The sequence below is a fragment of the Photinus pyralis genome, unplaced genomic scaffold, assembly GCF_008802855.1.
Source record: "Photinus pyralis isolate 1611_PpyrPB1 unplaced genomic scaffold, Ppyr1.3 Ppyr1.4_LG7, whole genome shotgun sequence".
Classification (NCBI taxonomy): Eukaryota; Metazoa; Arthropoda; class Insecta; order Coleoptera; family Lampyridae; genus Photinus; species Photinus pyralis.
In genome coordinates, this window is record NW_022170738.1 from 25,455,995 (window position 1) to 25,477,050 (window position 21,056).

At 42.0% G+C, this 21,056-nt stretch overlaps 1 protein-coding gene across 3 annotated transcripts in view; it reads right to left on the reverse strand.

Annotated features, from left to right (window-relative positions):
- LOC116175358 (protein sidekick) overlaps positions 1-21,056 on the reverse strand; it is a 47,023-nt gene that overhangs the window by 3,994 nt on the left and 21,973 nt on the right. For 2 of the 3 annotated variants that reach the window (XM_031493428.1, XM_031493429.1), the window contains 16 exons: positions 20,825-20,951; positions 20,476-20,777; positions 19,838-20,023; positions 14,580-15,215; positions 13,871-14,532; positions 13,589-13,817; positions 12,917-13,228; positions 12,682-12,868; positions 12,417-12,632; positions 8,434-8,630; positions 8,186-8,382; positions 7,899-8,138; positions 7,504-7,849; positions 7,167-7,445; positions 6,792-7,112; positions 6,426-6,742 (listed from right to left, as the gene is read on the reverse strand). In XM_031493428.1, coding sequence (XP_031349288.1) covers positions 6,426-6,742; positions 6,792-7,112; positions 7,167-7,445; positions 7,504-7,849; positions 7,899-8,138; positions 8,186-8,382; positions 8,434-8,630; positions 12,417-12,632; positions 12,682-12,868; positions 12,917-13,228; positions 13,589-13,817; positions 13,871-14,532; positions 14,580-15,215; positions 19,838-20,023; positions 20,476-20,777; positions 20,825-20,951 — 4,754 coding nt within the window. Of the gene's footprint in view, positions 1-6,425; positions 6,743-6,791; positions 7,113-7,166; positions 7,446-7,503; positions 7,850-7,898; positions 8,139-8,185; positions 8,383-8,433; positions 8,631-12,416; positions 12,633-12,681; positions 12,869-12,916; positions 13,229-13,588; positions 13,818-13,870; positions 14,533-14,579; positions 15,216-19,837; positions 20,039-20,475; positions 20,778-20,824; positions 20,952-21,056 lie in introns of all 3 variants that reach the window. The other variant, XM_031493427.1, reaches the window with a different exon arrangement.

Consider the following 21,056-nt stretch of genomic DNA (forward strand, 5'->3'; position numbering starts at 1 on the left):
CCAGCTAGGGCAATGCGGAATAGGAGGGAAACGAAAGAGCGGACGAACTGGTCCGTGAAGGCAGTGGTCGGGACAGAGTAACCTCCGGAAAAAAATTCTCCCTCGCAGGAATACTCCCTCACTAGGATATTACCTTTGAAGAACTAACGTTCAAGGCTGAATTTTCGCCCCAGGAAGAACTTGCCTCTGCCATTCATAATACAGGGTGTACCGAAATTCGCGCACACGGACTATGGGATGACGTGTTATACGACAAAAACTGAACAAAAAGCTCCTCTACCAGTTTTCCATTAGACCGCTATTTTTCGAGCTACCGCGGTTTTAAAAATCTCCGCCCCCCCCCCTACGCTGCGCCACTGGTTAAACTTAATAATAACACATTTTTAAAAACAAAAGAAGGTTCAAAATAAAGTATAATTATGATCACGTACGTAATTACAACAGTTACTCAAAATGTCCGCCGTCTGCTAGTAAATAAGCTTCAGCACGTCGAAAAAAAGTGTCGGTCTGATCAAAAACTGGTAGAGGAACTTTTTATTCAGTTATCGTTGTATAACACCATCCCACAGTCCGTGTGCGCGAATTTCGAAACACCCTGTATAACTGATAGTCACTTGCAGAGGGTTGTACCATATTTGTGGTTCTCAGGTAGATCCAAAAGTTCCTTCCATGGCTCTATTAAAATTGTGAGCGGCCGTAGAAAATCCCTCCCCTCCCCCTCTCTCGGAATACGCGCTCGCAAAGATCTTATCTTTTCAAAAAAATTCACGTTCAAGACAAATCGTCTCAAAACCCTTGGAAAAATTATTATGTATCCGATTCGAGAAGTTCCTTCCACCCCTGAAAGCCACAGCCCCCCCCCCCACATTCTCGCCACAGAAAAACATTCGCAGTACTCACTCGCTAAAATCTTATTTTTCTTACAAAAATTCACGTTCCAGACCTCAATTCAAAGGAATTGTGCACTTAAATAGACTGGCCCTTGACACAAATGTTATGTATCCAATCTAAAAAGATTCCTCCCGTTTCTGCAGCACCCGGATACATCCGGCTCCAAAAAGTTCGCGCCCGGAGCCAAATTATCCCATGTTGATATACTTATATAATTATCCCAAAACTTTTTACAAGCAAAATTCATATTCAGGACAACTAGATCCAGAAGAATTGCTCTCAGAAAAAGTTCCACTTGGAATCATTGGTGTTCTTGACCACAACTGTGCTGAAGATCTCGTGTGGTGCAGTTCCGTTGAAGCTGGACTGCGGCACTAAGGGTCGCTGGTACGAATCCGGGTTCGGGCATGGATATTTTGTAAATGTATAGTGGGTTGGGTTGGTAGAGCAACCTTGGCTGAAACCCCGCCCACTCAAAAATAAAGGCAAAATAAATAAATAAAAAGATCGGGTAGGTCACAGTGAATGAAGCTATTTCCAGGCTGGAGACGGGCGCCGAGCGACCCAGCTCTAGAAGACGAATGCCAACCCCCTCAGGTTTTTCATACGCCGGATCCTCAGATGATGGAGTACGCCCGCATTAGCGTGGAATTTTCTTTTGCTGTACTGAATCTGATTTTATTTATGTGTAACATAATATATAATCTGATAGTCATAGCCTGCCAGGAGGAGTCGCCAGCGGCGCATCCTAGAAAACAGGGTATCAGAGATACTCTTGTTCGGATTGAAGATGTCCACCAATGGCTTATGGCCAGATTGATAAGGAGACATGGTGTCCGCAACTTTCATCAATTCCTTGCAGGACGTCAAATGTGATAATAGTCACAGACCATATGCTATTGGTGGACATCCTCACTCCGAACAAGAGCATCTCTGATACCCTGTCTCTCGCTGGCGATTCCTCCTATGATGACTATATCAGATTCAGTACCGCCAAGGGAAAACCCATGCGAATGCGGACGCATTCAGCAGACTGTGGATCCGGCATATAAAAAACCTGAGCCGGTTGGCAATCGGCTTCTTGAACTCTGGATCGTTCGGCGCCCGTCTCCAGCCTGGAAATAGCCTCATTCACCGCAACCGACCCGATATTTAGCAAAGTTCTGGTCATGATACAAAATGATTGGCCATCCAAAGTTTCCAAGGAACTACGTCCCTATGCGGCTGTCATCTGAGCTCTCGTTACTCAACTCCGGCGCTCAACTTCTCTTGATGATTCATGAATTCCCGTGGTTACCAGGGATCGTTGTACTCCGCCGCGGTACAGTCATGTATGAAATCCAAGATGAAGCAGGTACCTACCAGAGGCGGAGCTCAAGTCCCAACATTCAATCCGCCAATCTGGAGGTAGAAGTTACGGCGGATCTCGTCCCACCACTCCATACTTCCTGAAACGTTGTAATTCCGGTACCTACCTAACTATGGGAGGAACGAGGCCCCAGACCACCAACAGGAGGTTCCTCAGCAACACTATCATTCGCCACAGGGTGAGAAGTCAAATGTACCACTTAATGAAACTAACAGGCGCCCCAAAAGGAATTGTACGTTACCCACTACTGCCATGTGCTGACGTGTGTCATGTTCCACCATTGCTGGGGACCTTGGGGAGTTGGCTACAGTGACATTCACATACTTTGACACGGACATAACCTGTATATAGACCGGGAGGCAGCGTACATAGTAACTAAACCATAAGCGACAAAAAATTCGACAATACAGGCTGAAAGTACGTTGAAAACTAAAAATAAAATCACTAGTCTGCCAGTCGTAAGTGGCAGCATTAACTTGGGGCGGCGCTGAATAGGTGACTTCTTTAGGTGATCAACTAAATTACCAAACTATTACGGTCACGGAAAAGATTTGTATCAAGAAATCCCATTTTTTCCATAGTTTTCAAATATGCTATGGCAGACGATTTCAAGTGCAGCGTTGGTAGCGAAAGACGCCCTCCAATGTAGGGAAAAACACCCCTGAACTAAACCATGAGGACCGTATAAAAATTATACATAAAAAATTCCTCTTTTTGTCACTACTTTAAAATATATCCTGGCAGACGATATTAAGTGTAGCTTTAATAGTGGCAGACGTCTTAGAAGTTAAAAAATTTAGGTATAGTAAATCCCAGCGAGTGCGAGCGTGTGAGAGATAAGCGCGCGAGAGCATAACCAACAAAGATAGCGATAGGATACTGACTACTGAGATCTTTCAAACCATTTGATTCTAAACTTCTGATTCACATAGTTCCATCCACTTCAATCAAACGGATTGTAGAAACTCAGACATTTTTCGGTGGCATTCGCCCAAATTGCGATGAACTAAACCATAAGGACCATAAGTCATACATCCGGTAAATGCGTGGGAACCCGGTAACGCGTTACCCTGCGCGTTACACACATCAACACCCAAATTCACGAACATCTCTCGAAGATTTATGAATTTCTGCGTGTTATTGGAAAAGGGACCTATTTCCATCTATACCTTAATGGTAGCGTCAATTTTACATTTCCCAAAGCAATAACAGCAATATCCATATCGGAAGCGCTAATAATGACTTTGCTACTTGTTGGTAGTTTACCAAGATGGTAAATTATTCGAGAATCTGCCTCTTAGTGACTGCAGCACAATTCAGTTTTTACCACATCATCTTCCCTTGTCACAAATTTATAGCACTTATCTTCATATGTGGCAAACACAACTTTCCTTCCAAGTAAAGCGCAACAGGTCTTTTTTGCCTATGAACGGTATAAGTAATCTATAAGAGAGGCTTTGAGCTATCATTGCGAAGTGGTTTTATGAAATTTGCAGGCTGCTTCTGAGTGGAAACAGAAATTGAGTAGGATTGTAATCTTTCCTTATTTTGATCCCAACGATCATGTTCTGCGTGCTTCATGGAAGGGGTAACTATCTGTCAAAAGTAAGATGTACTTCTCTCGCTGACACAGCACAAATCTTGCCGAGGATGTGTTCAGAAAATCGCTCAAAGGTTTACCGGAGATCTTTTAAAAGATGCAAAAAAAAATAATCCATCGATTAAAACAACATCTACAACTGGCGATGGACTAGGAGCACTTGAAGAAATGATACTTCCGAAAAAGTTTCAGCAAAACAAACTTGTCGATTTTAATCATCGATCCATCAATGTTGCATAGAGACAACGGAATTGGAGTCAGAGGATAGTTTAGAACGAGCTGAAGATCTATCTTCTTTTCTCTTCAAGTTTTCTGTTTCTCAGTCTGAGAAGAATTCAAGAAATACCGACAATCTTATCGCGAAATTAACAATTTATTATTTTCCCTAATTTAATTCGTTTGGTAACTCCAAGCGGTGCGTAAATCTATAGCTATCTCTGTTCGTTGTGCTCTCGCGCGCTTATCTCTCACACACTCGCACTCGCTGGGATTTACTGTACCTAATTTTTTTTAACTTCTAAGACGTCTGCCACTATTAAAGCTACACTTAATATCGTCTGCCAGGATATATTTTAAAGTAGTGACAAAAAGAGGAATTTTTTATGTATAATTTTATACGGTCTTCATGGTTTAGTTCAGGGGTGTTTTTCCCTACATTGGAGGGCGTCTTTCGCTACCAACGCTGCACTTGAAATCGTCTGCCATAGCATATTTGAAAACTATGGAAAAAATGGGATTTCTTGATACAAATCTTTTCCGTGACCGTAATAGTTTGGTAATTTAGTTGATCACCTAAAGAAGTCACCTATTCAGCGCCGCCCCAAGTTAATGCTGCCACTTACGACTGGCAGACGAGTGATTTTCTTATTAGTTTTCAACGTACTTTCAGCCTGTATTGTCGAATTTTTTGTCGCTTATGGTTTAGTTACTATGTACACTGCCTCCCGGTCTAATAAGGGAGCATTACAGTTATGGAATTAATAAACTGATAACTATTAGCGAATATAGTGTTTTTGTAAAACATGACACCTTTCATTTCTGCAGCTCCTCTAACTATTTCGGCCTCATTCCAGAAACTGTCGTTCCATTTCTGTAGCTCCCAGGTAAATTTCCTACTCAAATTTTCGCCCCCGTGTAAAATTCGCTGCCATGCTCAAAAGGATTTTATCTTCCCCAAGAAAAATTCACGTTTGGGACAATACAACCCATTGGAAAAACCAACATGTACCCCACTCCATTGTCCATGTCTGATGGTCAATGTTTCTCCAGAATTTTCACCTCCGCGAACAATTCTCCTCCGTCGGAACACTCGTTCACCAGGATCTCCAGAAAAAAATTCACATACGGGACAATTCGACCCAGAAGACATCGGAAAAAATTCTAATAAACTTAGAAAGTAAAAACACCTCAACACTAATAACTCACCCTTCAGGTGCAAAAGGGTACTTTTGTGCGTTTCTTATAGTGGTCGCGCCCCCTTGATTTCCATTCAGTTCAAATTTAAAAAATTGAAATTGCACTTATTTTTTTAAATATTTTTTTGAAATTTGAATTGTTAAAAATTTTTGAAATTTAATTTTGAAATTTTCAGAAATTAATTACGTTAATTCATAGAGTTTAATTTTTAAGGCCCTTGAATGTAAAACCATTTGTTACGGTTTTTTTCCAAAATTTGGATTCTTGAAACCCTTTGTCACCCGAACCTCATTTTCAAGCCGCAATCAGGATCTCATGCTATCTTCCAAAAATTACTTTTAGATTTTATGGATACCTTACTATTACTACTACCATACTAACGTATCATTGAGGTTCAAACATTTTAAAAAAATCGTCCGACAATGTTTTAAAAAATTTGGATTTAAATTTTGCAGAAATTGCCCGAAATAAGCTTCCGTTTTTTGTTTTTTCCCCAGAGAGAAAAACTGAGAAATGGCTGATTCCTTCAATTTGCTCTAACTCCTTTATTTTGAAGCTAGAACATAATCGCTTTAGCATTATTAGGCACTTTTTAACGTAGAAATCAAAGCCGTCAGTCGTTTGTTTCTAACCCTTTAACGTTGATCTTTTTAATGGAAATTATAGTTGGCAATGGTTTTAACAAAATACTTGTTTTACTAACTTTCGGGAAGTGTATATGTCTTACTTATTTTCAATAATAAGTTGAGCTCACACTCAGGGGTGTCCAACTGGCCGTAGTACTTTGTTGCGCGTCACGCTTCCTCTTTCAGTAGACCTGTTTGTCTGACACGTAAGTCCTTCGCACTTGGCCCTTTCACACAAGGAGGAACCACGTAGAGGTAGCGGGCTCGTAGGACCTAATTGTGTGCACTACTACGATAGGACTTTCACGTGAGCTCTCAGGTTCAATTACGTTACGTTACCGCTCATAATCTCAAAAGAGAGTCATAGTTACTCCCACCCAAAACATCTTGGCGAGATCCAAGGATCGGTTCCGAGTTGAGGCTAACGACCAGCATACGCGACACTCAGAACGTTAACAAGTCCTTTAATGTTACACGAGCTGGTATTGAGAGATTTATGCTTAATCTAAGCGAGAAATAATACCTGCGAATCCGACGAGCTGATTTCGGAAGGTTTTTCGGTGACACTACTATCGTCCGGATTTTCATCGTACCCTTTCAGACTTTCTTCATCCGAGTGATAGGCGACTGACGCGGGTGACGGTCGAGGTGGTGACTTTCCCAGCATGGCCGGTGGCGGGGGATGATGGGGTGGTTTTCTTGTCGTAGCGTTGCGCTTGCTTATCGTGCCTAAAGAACTTACGTTGCCTCCGTGTCGCGAGCGATACAGTTCCATTGCCACCTCGTGACGTTCGTCAGGGTCCATCGCCAGCGACTCCTCCAGAGTTTTCTTCGCCTCCTCTGGATGTTTTCGGGTTAATTTGGATAACTATCTAAGAGACTGACTTACGTTTGTACTTGTAGCTCTTACTCTTCACGCAGAGCACGGCAATGACGGTTATAATAATAATAATGGAGATCGCCGCCAGCGCCACCATAAACCAGGTTTGTCGATAGAACGGTTTCTGCTGCAAATATCCGTATTCCAAGTAGAGTTTGGACGGTGTCAGAACAGTTTCGTCAGAATACGCCGGATAACTAATGCCGAACTTATTGTACGGTATCAATCGAAAGTTATACGAGGTCGACGGCAGCAGATTTTGATACGAGACCGTGAAATCTTGCAGCTGTCCGTTTTTGGTGTGAATTACCGTTTGCCAGTGATTATCGTCTGAAAGAACGGGGATAATGCCGCCTCATGTTAACCTCTGTGAGCAAATCAAACCTTTTCGCCGGCTCTCGATGAGGTAGCCAATTAGAGGTCCTTTACCGGAAGGTCCGTTAAGCCAGTGAAATTCAACGCTGGAAAGGGTCTTGACCAGTGTTAGTTCTCTAGGCGTCCCTGGCGAGCCTTCTTGTGGACCCGTGGTTACGTTACTGACGACTGGCGGGCCGTAGTCGAGAGTTTGCGCTCTCACTGTAAACGTGTAGGTCACTTCTTCCTCCAAGGATTGCACTTGCAGGACTGTGGTCGAAACCTTTTGCTTAACTTGCTTACTAAACCCTAGAACATAATGCCATACCTCGGATGAGTACATAAACTTCCATTAAGAGTTACTTACGTTCATTTTGCTCCGTAGTCTCGTAGGTGACAATGTAACCGATGATGTCGCCGTTTCGCTTCTTCGGCGCGTCCCACATCACCTTCAAGCTGTTCATTGTGATGTCAGTGAAGCGTAAGTTGACGGGCGCACTCGGCAGACCTTGTAGAGTTTTAACAGTAATCGGCTGCGAGCGAGGCCCGTCGCCGGCGGGATTGAATGCCAAAATTTGAATGCGATACTCAGTGTATTTATCTAAAAAGACTAGACTGTGCGACGTATACGAAGCAGGTACCACCTCGATTTCTTCCTCCAATTTCTTGTCCGGGTCCAACTCTTGCGGCGAATACGTTACGAAGTAGAAGATCTGAAAGCAACCGGTCATCTCCGGGAGTACTAGAAATAAAAGTCCATACCTTATAGCCTAACAGTTCGCCGTTTTGCATATGCTGTTGTGGCGGTTTCCATCTCAGCCGTACTTCAGTGGACGAGACCGCCTCGCCGTCCAACCCTCTCGGTTCTCCCGTAGGAACAGCCTCGCCAACGTAGACAGTGGCGGGGGGACTTGCCGGCCCTTCCCCTTGCGAGTTGAAGGGAACGACAATAATCTCGTAATTTCTATCCTGAAGCAAATCGTTGAGGACGATCTTGCTGGCCTGAAACGTTACGCTGTTTACACCGAAATTTGAAATGAACGTTGTACATTAATCCCCATCACTTCTTCTTTGGGTGTCGCCTGTAAGGCGGTCGGAAAATCGGAAACCGGCTGAAAGATGACCCGATACCCTCCCGTTTTGGTATCGCCGCTCCAGTACTGCTCTTCGATCGGCACCCAGTAGACTTCCACGCTGGTGGTCGTAATTGGAACGACGCGCACATCGGAAATGGCACGACTTGGTGCTAGAATCACGTGAGATTTAGCGCGAAAATTTCGTTTAGAAGTTTTATTACCCGCTGGAAATGTTCGCACGTCTATCGATTCGGGACTGAAGCGGCTAGGACCGATGTCATTTGTCGCTTGTATTCGGAATTTGTACGAGGTGAAGGGTTTGAGATTGGAAACCGTGTAGGAAGTCACCTGGGGATCCACCCTTTCCGGTACCGTCTGCCAGGTGCCAGGATGCTCCATCTTCTCAACAGTGTAGTATCTGAAGTGAGCATTCAATTTTGGTTGTTAGGATTTCGTCCAAACAAATATTTTTTTACAGTGTATAATTGTTGTAACTTTCCTTTGTTATCGTGAGTATGTAATTTACCTTGCATTTCGTTGCTGTAGATGATTTATTTAATGTATTTGTGTGGCCTATGCCGGGGTTTTTGTCCCGTAGAAGGTTTCCTCGATATGGTCTTGTCGTGTGCGTAATATATTTATTTATTCTTGTCATTTCTTACGCACAAAAGTTCTGTCTTTTATTTAATTCCCTTCCCGATTATGTCTCACGTCCCAACACATACAACAACCGATTACACAACGTAGGAGTTCATTCGTGCCACCCATATCGAGCCGACTGCCTTCCAAATTCAAAAGTGCCGCGAACGCGGGTTACCTTTGATTTCTTTTCGGGTTTTAATTGTTAGTAGGTACCAGTTTAAAGGAACAGTTCAAATTTAAATTTTAGATACCAGTTTAAATCCCGGATACGTTTTACTGCACCTACAATTCTTGGTCGACATATGAGTGGTAACCTTGGATTAAGCCCACAATTACCTGCGAGTACTGACAAATTTGAAGTATCTTTCACCCTCAAGTCACAAGCGGACATTTTTGCCGTGAAATGGGTCAACGTGTCACGAAAGAGATCTAATATCAAGATTCGATCGTCAGCAAAGGAACAACTTCCCGGACTCCAGCGTCTTAGTTAATAACTATTTTGCCCCTTCAGGGCTATGACATTCAATTAATTTGTAAACTTTAGATCTTCGCCATCTCGGTTAAGTTATGATCGAGTTTGGTGTATGTATGTTGTCGAAGATCCCCACTTCCTTCTGAAGAGGTTGGTTATTTAAGTACTTTACCTGGTATAGAACCACATTACGAGTAGGGCGAGGACCTTCAGGCATTAATCGGCTAATTATATACAGCGCCCTGCGACTTGGGAGGTTTTCTTTTGATTGATTAATATATTAAATATATAAATATAATAAATTGGCATCCTAAAAATATTAGGGCACAACGTGTGATATAATTGGTAATCATTAATTAGGCGACTCGCATTAAGCTGGTTGGTTGAAATTCTAGCCAATGGTGTAATTGAAAAACATACAGTTGTTGCTAGGAAACGCCTGCGCGTTTATTATGCTTCAGCTTATGCGATGCGGGTCACCTGCACCTAGGTAAGTTAGATTTCAAAAGTCAGATCATAAACATCAAGAAATAGCTACAGGGAGCAAAAAATGAAGTTTGGCGATGATCCTCCTATGAATAAGTAAACAAATGAGTGCTTCTGCCAAGAAGTGGCCAACTTATGAGACGCTGTTTGTTCCAAAATGAAACAGGTGCATGGTAAGTTAAAATAGAAAAAAAAATTACACCGCTGCCAAATAAACTCCCCCGACATAGAAAAAAAATCACACACCGCCGTGGAATTACTGCACTCAGCTAAAAATGTACTCCCCGCTGCAGCGAAGTGTCGAAGCGTAGCTTATCTAGTCGCCGCCTGGTGGCGCGCCAACCCATTACGCAAGTGTATAAACCATCAGCGTGGTAATGGTAATGGTCCAGGTCGACCATGTTTTTTCCAATTTGAGTTGGTTGGTGTAACCAAAATAGTACATGGTTACAATAATGCTATCACAATTGTGTTAAGAAAGATAAATTCATCACCTTGGTTTCTAGGGTAATTTCCACCAATCCCGTGTATTGGGACAAAACATGGCGGATCTCCCAACTACCAATAAAAAATAACGCCACCGGTATGACAACACTGTCTCTATAGAGTCACTATACAGGGTGGTGACTTGCGTAACGTATCATAGGGATTTCAATGTAAAATTCATAACAGGCGATTATGGTCTCCCCAAATTATTTTACAGCAAAAATTTATTAAGGTTTTTTGTATAAAAAATTTTTTTACGCCAATCAACCGTATTAGTGTTCAATTTTTTTCATATAAAGACGGAATATTGAAAAAATAAAACCCGCATCTTTTTCAATAATCTGCGATGCCATGGCATTTTCTAAAACAAAAAGATATCCAGTTATCAATTCGCAGCAGTTCGAAATAGATTTTATGATCGACTTAGTTACTCTATTGCAGTTAATGGTGACTTATTCGAACATTTATCGTAAATTGTTATATTAGGAAACCGTTTTTAGTAATTTGGTCTTTCTTTATGTTGAATTCGCTGTTCTAAATATAATACTTTTTGATAGAATTTCATTTGTTTTATACCAGACATTCCATGGCATGACGGATATTGGCGTAGTTTTTGTTAAAGTCACTAGATATAGAAAGTACCGCAATCATCCGCCATTTTTGGGTAAATTTGCTGCCAACTGAAAAAAATTGACAAATAAAATCTGAATAGCTGTCATTTTTTACAACCTAACTTCATAGTACTGTCATGTTTTATAAAAATATATACAGATATCTCTAAACAGGTGGAACAATCCCTAACATTAAAGTTACTAGTATCTGGTAACTTCCGCCATTTTTGGTCAAAAATCATGCGTTCTCTCTCTAACACACGAGCCCAATGGATTGCGGTACTTTCTATATTTAGTGACTTTAGTTTTTGTATTAGGAAATTCCATGGCATCACAGATTATTGAAAAAGATGGGGGTTTTATTTTTGCAATTTTCCTTCTTTATTATGCAAAAAATTGAAAACTAATACGGTTGATTGACGTAAAAAAATTTGTTATACAAAAAACCTTAATACATTTTTGCTCTAAAATAATTTGGGGAGCCAATATTCGCATGTGATGAATTTTACATTGAAATCTCTATGATGCGTTACGCAAGTCACCACCCTGTATAATGTAAATGCCGGAGATTGAATTGGCAGGGAGTCCGTTCATGGTCCATTGGCGGTTTATTAAAAATACATCATATCAGATGCAAATTTTGAATTGTCACGAAATTCGAATCGAAATCAACAAGAGAGGACAAACCGTCAAACACAAAAAGACAACCGCCCTGGGGCGTGAACTTACCTGTTGCATAAGGCAAGGGGGCACGAGGGGTGCATCAAGCACGGCCGGACAAAGGGAAGGTATTCGACGACTTGTATTAATGCACTTAACGACTCAACATGAAAGCAATCCGATCCGCATAGCGCCAAAGATTGTCGTTGGTGCGTCATCGGGCGGCAACTAGATGAACTACGCTTCGATACCGCGCTATCGTGGCGAGTAAATTTTCAACTGGGGGAAGTAATTCCGTAGCGGTGTGATTTTTCGGAGGGAGTATATTTTGGGGGAGTTTATTTGACAGCGGTGTAAGTTTTTTTCTTATTTTAACTTATCCTGCACTTGTTTAATTTTGGAACAAACGGCGCTTCATACCAGCCTATTGTTGGAGGAACTTTTTAATTCACATTCGTTTGGTAATCATCAATAAAAACAACGTGTAGACTCCTAATACCTGTAAAAGTCCATTTTTGGATTAAGGTTCCTTAAGATCCTCAATACTTTCTCCCCTGTAATTCTCAAGGATGAAATTTAGGCCGGAAAAAATGTTATTCTTATCATTTTCAAGGGCGGAACCTGTGTACGTGACAATTGAGCGTCTTCACGTTGTTCCGTCGCGATATCAGTATTAGTGATGATAAGATAAAAGACGCTAATACATAGCTGCAAAGTCTGTAGAAGAAAGACCAACGGCCTATTTCAAAGGCAATCTGAATTTAAATGCGTAAAAAATTGATCTAAAAGTTTAATCAGACAATCTGATAACGGGTTAGACCCAGAAAAACAAAAAGTAAGTACAAACCGTAATGGAGCAAATCCATCGCGTCCCGGAGTCCAACTGAAAGTAATTTGTTTGCTTTGAACCTGGCTTTGGCTGATCTGCGGCATTGAAGGGGGTTGCGGCGGCTCTCTATTGTTGGTCGTAAACACTAAAACGTGCGCTGTTTTGCCCCACCCTAATCTAGTCTGCGCCGTAATGGAAAACAGGTAATACTTTTCGGATTCTAACTGCGTAGCCCTAGAATGAAAGGCTCAGATTGATACCACCAATAGCAAGTGTGTCTTACGTAAACGTTCTCGTTGACGGAAGAAACTCCTTCGAATAGCGCTTAATATTCGTCCGAGTGTCGTTAATTTGATAGGAGATTTTGTACGCCAAAATTTCCCCGTTGGGTTCTTCGGGCACGTCCCAAATAATTCTCGCCGCCGAGAATGAGACGTCTGGAAAGGACACATTGGACGGTTCTCCGGGTGCTACAAAACGTCATTTAGGCCGTTATGCGGACGCTTTCGACTACCTACTGTCTTCGAAGGTTTGAACACTTATCGGCGGAATACTCGGCAAGCCGTCTCCTAGCCGCGTGTAGGCCAAAACTTGAATGTGGTAGATGACAAACTTTCGCAGCTCGGTCAGCGTGGCCGTGAAGGAGGAGTTGCTGGGTATTACTTTGCATTCGGGAGCCGAACGCGTGATGGCGGTGCCCGTGCCGTAACAAACCTTAAAGCCCTCGATCAAGCCGTTCTGGTGCTCTTTGGGAACGTCGCCCCATTTTACTACAATTGTCGTCGATGATGTCGCGTTCGCGCGCACGTTCAGTGGTCCAACGGAAGGTACTGGAATTACAATGTTCTAATCTGTTCACGATCAATGGATAATCGATTGATTATTTTTGCAGAATCGTTTAACCAAAATAATCGATGCTTTAATTATAATTCACAATAATCGATTGATTATTTACTCAATAACCGGTTATTCAAGCATTGATTAGTTGATTAATAAATTATCAGAGTACTTGATGAAAATAATCGAATCTGATTATCTAATAATAAATAATCATAGGCAATATGACATCATCGATTAATCAAAATAAGTGGATATTTGATCGATTTGATCATTTATTGTCCCTGATTATTTGATAATCGATAATCAACCTAGCCAACTAATCAAAATAATCGATTACTCCTAATACATACCGGCCTCTCGAGTTCTTTCCAAAGCTTTCAGGCTCACGGGAGAGCTTCCGACATCGTTATAAGCTTGAGTGGTAACTTCGTACAGTGTGTACTCCTCCAAGCCAGATATAATGTGCGAATTGGCGGTGGGATCGTCGATAGTTTCGCTCCGCATTTTTCCGCTCGAAACTTCAACGTAGCAGATATTGTACCCCCTCGGATTTCCGAACCATTCCATTTGTTGAAGTGGCTACAAAACGGCAAGTAGTTATCGACGCAAAGTGAGGTACAAGTACAACTCACGATCCATCTAACTCGCAGCTCCGTCGCGCTCATCGCTCGGACAGTAACATTCTTCGGCGGGTGTAACGGAGACGCTTGGATCGTTTGAAACTCTTTGCTCGGCTCGGACGGTTGCGACGTTCCGACGACGTTATTGGCGATTAGGCGCAACTTGTACAAGGAGAACGGGACGAGATTTCGAACGGTTATCGTGGTCGCGTCGGGATCGGACACTTCGTAGATGACGAACCATGTCATGTTTCGTGGATTTTGAGCCTCCACTGTCCACTTGGTAATCGACGAATTTCCGTCGAAACCGGGCGTGAATTGCAACACGACCGAAAATGCTTGAATATTGCTCAAGGCCAACTTGGAGGGGGGACTGGGAAGAACGGGTTCAACTCCCGACTGTATGACCGCAATTTTCGGCGGACCAGAACCGGTAGCGGTCCACGCAGTCACCTCGAAACGGTAGTGAGTGGTGGCTTGCAAATGGTCAATTTCTATACTTGTTCGGTCCGCCGTCAAATTGTGAACCTTTAAAGTGTCCGGTTTATCTTTAATTTGGTAAGCCACCTGATAACCCTTAAGAATTCCGTTTATCTGTTTGGGAGATTGCCACATGACCGTTACGGAACGATCGCTTACTTCGTCGAATTGCAGATTCGAAACCTCCCCAGGAACTGCAAGACATAAATAGGTCGACTCACAAAAACAAAAATCAACTTACCATCTTCTAAAGTTTTGATCGGCACAAAATCGCTAATTTCGCCGTCGCCTGGATTCGTAAAGCATAACACTGTGATGTTGTATTCGGTAAACTTTTCCAAACCGTCAATGACGGTGGTTTGCTTGGCGAGAGGGTCGAGAAGATTGGGATGAACTGTGATCATCTTCGTTTCCGCGTTTCGATCTTCCAACAGGTCGTACCTCCACGACTGCAATTTGTACCCTTGGTTGATTCCGTTGATCTTTTGGGGATCTGGCGGTATCCACCACACCTGCACGGCGGTCGAGGTAACCGCTTCAACTTTCTCAATTATAGGCGGCGATTCTGGAACGCCTTCTTTCGTTTTTATTTTGGACCCGTCCGTAAATACACCGACGCCTTTGTTGTTATACGCCGCTATTTGCACAACGTAATCCTTCCATGTGATTAAATCGGTGATGAGGTAGTTTCTTTGCGCCTCATTGGTTATGTTCCTAATATTCCAAGGGCTTTCGTTGTACCCGAATAGTCGGTATCGTATTATGTAGCCGAGGATTTGTCCGTTACGGTGTTCTTCTAATGGCGGCTGCCACTGCGTGATAATTTCGGATGAGCTTCGTGCTGAGCCAACAAATCCGAGAGGCGGACCAGAGGGCGCTAGTGAAAAAAATTGGTGTAACAATACCAGAAATGTTTACAACTCGAAATTTCTCATTCCCAGATCAGAACCAGACTACACACAAGCACCATTGCGAACGATTGCCTTGGCCTTGCCACATACAAACAAATTATGTTCGCACCCCACTACCACATTTTGTTAAACCGTTGCGTGAGAATTAGTAAGGAGGCGCAACTATAATGTAAAATTGCGATACATATTCCGCCGAAGCTTCCTGCACCTCGCCGTCTACAGGGGGAGGGGCGTGACTGAGTGCTTAAACGTCACCCAACAACACGAACGCTACTACAACTGCGGAAATCGATTACAAAACATCTCAGTGTCTTTTAACAAGTGATGTATCTATTTGTCGGTGCCTGAATAAGCCTCATCTAAATTAATCAAGTTGCACCTCTTTATATTTCTCACTCAACGTAATACGCATAACAAACTGCTACGCCAAAAATAATTTTTTATTTTGAAATTGGAACGCTTAAGATTATTTTCTGTATTAATTGCTCCGAAACCCGTGCGGTAGAGGCACCCAACGGACGCGTCCCCGGATGGCCGATAAAGGAACGCCGACACAGACACCTCACCAGGTGAGACCGCATTTCCGCAATACTCGTGGGAATTGTATGCACGATAATCTTAACACACCTTCCTCGTCAGGGGGGGGGGCCTCAAATAAAGGGGTCCGGTAACAGGTCAGGCTCCTCGAAAGAGAAGACGACTCCAACACAGGGCCGTATTCAAGGACTAGCTCCTATTCGCAAGAAGAATAGGACTGGCGATGGGCACGAAGGTGGAGCAAGCGGGACCTTCGCCAAAGCTTAAGGCTGTGTCTAGGTCATTGGCTCAGGAGGGCCACCCGACGTCAGGGACCAAGCGTCTCAGATCGGAGGGAAGCACTCCAGGGTCTGGCTGAGGGTAGCCTGAGAAGAAGTCCAGAGGTTCTGGAGCACCCAAAGTTGCAGATGCACCACGAAAGGTATGAGAAAATCGCTGCGACGGAGCTCAGGGTAGCCATTGTTCCGGCGTCACATCCAGAGGTGCCCCGTAGGGTCTTCCTCGCATTTGGTGTCGATGAGTCACCCTTCAAGCCCACGCTGGGGTCTCGCCCGTCGTTTGTGACGAATGCGAGTGCTCCGGAGGCGTTAGGTAGGGAAAAGGGCTCCCCCGGAGCAGCGGGACCCAGTGTCGTTGCGACGAACAGGACTCAATCCCTCCTTATCGAGCTTGAAGGAGCATCAGTGGCGCCTCAGAGGCTGAGAAAGAGATTTTGGCTTGAACCGTTGGCATCACTAGGGGAGGAGTGAACCTACTGCATCCGTGATGGACCCGGTAACCTTCTCACAGAGCAATTTGTAGCACAGTAGGAGGGCGACCTGTTTAATAAAGCCGTCAACTTGATGTAAAGCAGAGAGCCCTAAGAGATCTGGGCCAGGTGGAGGACTATCTTTATTATTAGTCTAGGAGCTAGCCCATGACACGTGCGCAGTTGTACGTCCCCAAGTTTGGTTGCGCATCTATGGGAGTATTAAAAAAATTTGGTCACATAGTCCAAATCATGGTCGTTTGGTCGCCATATTTAAAAATGTCCCCCACGTGGCTAGATTTTTTGTTTAAGTATATATCCTCACATGTACAATGGTTCAATTTAAATTGTTTAAAGAAAGTTTTACCGATTTTTTTGCAGGTAAACAAGATTTGTAATTAGTAAATCCAAGTTTTTAAGATACATTACGTATGTTAATCCACTTGGCGAAGACTTTTAGATTAACCATTATTGTTATAATTAATTTCATTAAATTACCCCGTAATCTTATTTGTACCTGTAAGGTAGAAACTCATCTATGCCGTTTTCAATTGATAAGATGGCCGGAAGACCTCTCCAAATGAATCTCACTTGCGCAATATTGAGAAAATCGTAAATTCGGTGGTTTTATACTCAGGAATATGTAGAAAGCACAATCCAGTAGGTAATAATGAAGATAAAAGTAAGCAGGAAGTAAGAAGCCTAAAAATGATTATTCAAAGTCAAAAGGTAAATGAATAGTTTTTGTTAACATACCGAAAACGGCATTAGAACTTGTAAAATAGTCCTGCAAATGCGTCATGGAAGTGTCGAAAGCAAAATAACAAGACACTAAACTTATATAGCATCAATAAAAATTCCAAAAAGACTGACAAAAATTGTCGATTAACTGTAATGGCGTGTATTCCTCTGAAAATAATGCTCGAATCTTGTCTTTGAAAAAGAAGTACGTGCGCCGAAAAAAATTAAAGAAAACTCTGCACAACCTCCGTCGGCAAAAACAAAAACTATTCGAATGAGACATATACTAAGATAATAACAAATTTACTACAGGAGCAATTTACATCTGGTGGATTAGAAAGAAGAAATCCAAAAAGAACGTAACACAATCTTCACATCAAATGAAGCTATTTGTAATGCTATATAAATTGAATTATATTCTACAACCGTGTAAAAAACTTAATCCGTTGGACTATGGAGATTTTCCTAAGCCCTGTTCCTGTAAAAATGCCTATGGCGTAAATAAAGTTATTATTATTAAAAGGTTGGAAATAATGTGTTGTGACTTTTGTAAACGTAAAGGCAGTATTTTGTACCAATGCAACTCTAATACATAACTAAATTTAAAGAAGTAGTAATACATTTTCATGTTGTTTGCCTTCAAAAAATCAGTAAAAAAGAGAAGCGCTCCTCAAAGGTTTTATTATTATAAAATTATACCATTGATTATACAGAGTGGCTAATAAAGATGAGTCTCTGTATATGATTATACCTGATATACTTGGTACGTTCGATTTCTTTTCTTTATCAAAATTCGATCGCTACAGGATAATGGTCCTTTTAAAAATTATAAAATTATTTGTCGTCAATGACACAAGAACGGTTAACAAATCTTGCATTATAGCAATTTAGTGAGCAATATGGAAGTGGTTCAAGTCAGTGTTAAAGCAAGGAAATTTTAGTTTTGTGCTTTTTCTATTTTTGCATATTATACTTAATATCTAGGTACCTTTTTTGTGAATGAAATGTTTATTTATTGTTAGTGCATTACTTTTTAAATTATAGCATAAAATAAAGCATTATTAGTTAACTTGATTATTCTATAAAGTTGGAAAAAGGGGCGGCAATTTCATTTTGTCGCCAAAATGGTACATTTTTTAAATAGAACCCCCTATATTTGAATGCATTTTTGAATTCTACGTGTACGTCTTTTTTTATTATATGGTCCGAAAAGCTAGTAATTTTAAAGATAATTCGATTTGTAAGAAAAATTGGTCATTTGCAAGCGTCAGTATATTGTCAAAATTATTACTTAAATTTTGATTCCAGAGGTTTTATATCTTTTATCCTGAGTTAAGTAAATGTCAAATAAATACATCTACTATGAAACATTAAAAAATAGCTTACAGGGTGTTTTTTTGGTAGGTCCAAAGTTGCAAAACTTCATATTAAAAATCTCACTTTTTTAAATGGAACACCCTGTATATTTTTCTGCCATCTTTTAGCTCCTCCAAAAACCTTCAACTTTTGATAATAATGTCCTATACCTATCTCTGATAGTTTTCGAAATATCTTGGTTTTCCTGGTTTTTATATTCTAATCTACAATTACACGTAGAATTCAAAAATGCATTCAAATACAGGGGGTTCTATTTTAAAAAATGTACCATTTTGGCGCCCTACTTTGTGGGCGCACCCTGTATAATTCCAAATATTTTTAAAATATGGAGAATATTCCACCATATCATAATACAAAAGCACTCTATCAAAAAATCTTATCTTCAAGGCATTAAGTTACTCCGGGCAATCGTTGAATCACCCTGTACAGTGTACTTGTATGGTGGCCTGCCATACCCAGGGCAATCTACAGGAAGAAGCTAGGTAAGGTACAGAGACTCGCCTGTCTGGGATTCAGTGGAGCCATGAAGAGGCTTAAGGCTGCTGTAATAAAACACATACGGGGTGTAAATTTTAAAACTTGCAGTCGGCCATATTTTCCAAACAAAAGAAGATATTGAAAATCGCGAAAAACCGGTTCGGGGGTATCGAGGGGAAACCAGAATGGCGTTATGAGTGACAACCGCCCACCCCCCTTGGTCATCGTCGTTGCTTACAAAATCAAAATTTGCCGCCCCTACTAAATTGGCGCCCGGGACGGACCGCGCCTCCGCTCCCCCCTATACGCTACGCTACGTCAATGGTCTGAGAGATCTAAAGAATATTCTAAATATGTACTCTCAAATCTATCAATCTTCTAAAGAATAATTATCAACGGTGCATTTAATACAGAAAATAATTTGGTATTAAGCATTACCCTCTTTTCTGCAATAAATTAATTTATCATTGTAAGGCCAAATACATTATAGGCATTTGTGGTGAGAATTCGAGGAGGGAGAGGGTCAGTTTAGTGTCAAGCTGTGGGGTGGAGGCGTTAGGTTAACAAACACACAAAGAACGCGACACGACATGCCAACAGAGTTCAAACAATGCCCACCTTTAAATATAAAATGTAAGCTTCCTGTATAATAAATACAAATATTCAAAACAATTTACTGTTCCAAAGTTGTACGAATTCTAAACTCACCTTCTTGCGGCAACATAACTTGATTGCTCGGTTCGGAGGGGCTACCCTCGCCCACGCTGTTCACGGCGCTGACGCGAAACTGATAAGCGGCGGCCGCCTTGAGATTGGTCAGCAGGATCCATCTTTGCGTCGCGGAGATGTTGCTCAATTCGGTCACCCAGTTGAGCAGCGGATCCGGAATCGGACCTGGAATTGGGGGGACTACATGGAGAAAGTAAAACACTGTTCCGGTTTAATTGTTGTTAATCGATTGGAGTAGTTATTCGATGATGAGCATGCACAAACGTTTTTCGTATTTACACTTATGTTAGATTAAGGTATCGTTAGTTCGGAATGCGTATTTGCATTACTGAAATACGATCAGTAGTTAAAGAACCACCTACGCCATAGAACTAGGGTTGTTTGGCAGATTAAACAAATCTGTTTTTGTTTGTATGAAACGGACCCGGTAACTGTGTGGCATAGATGGCGTTTAACTAGAGGGGCGGCCTTTTCTTGGTGTTAATGAACATTTCCCAAAGCACCATATACATAGAAAAAAAATTATTGAACATGCTCATGCACAACGCACCATCTTTGTGTTTAACAATCAGAAACAAACACAAAAATAGCGCGAATTACAAATTTATTGGGCAAACCTAATTCGGGTAACTCCCTCTTCTGTACTATGTACTTCAAAACCGGACTGTTACCGTCAAAGCCCGGAGTCCAACTAACATTGACGGCTCTTTGAGTAGCAGTGTCCAGTTTGGTGGCCTTCACGTTGATCGGAGCGAACGGCAGTTCGATAACGCTCAACCGGGCCGATCTCGTTTCGTTGCCGCCAGGCGACTTCACCGAGCAGGTGTAGATACCGACATCCGCAGCCCTTACCGCTTGGATCTCCAAAGTGCCGTCGAACAGTACGTTGAAGCGCTGATTCGTGCCCGGTTGAATTACCCTGAAAGTGGGCGGTTTACGAAGGGAACTCCGTGCGGGGCAGCTTACTGTTTGTCGTGAAACCAATCCAACTGATAGGGCACACTTGGATCCGAAGAAACTTTACATTGTAAGGTGACTGTGTGTCCTAAGAGTACTCGGGTATCGACCGGTGGCTGGATTATCTGCGTCCTCACTGTCAAGTATAATTAAGTGTAAGAAAATACAAATGAGAGTAGGGCTTAAAACAAGGAGGCATTCAACATAAAGCGCGGTAAAATCTGTTGCACGTCATTAACGT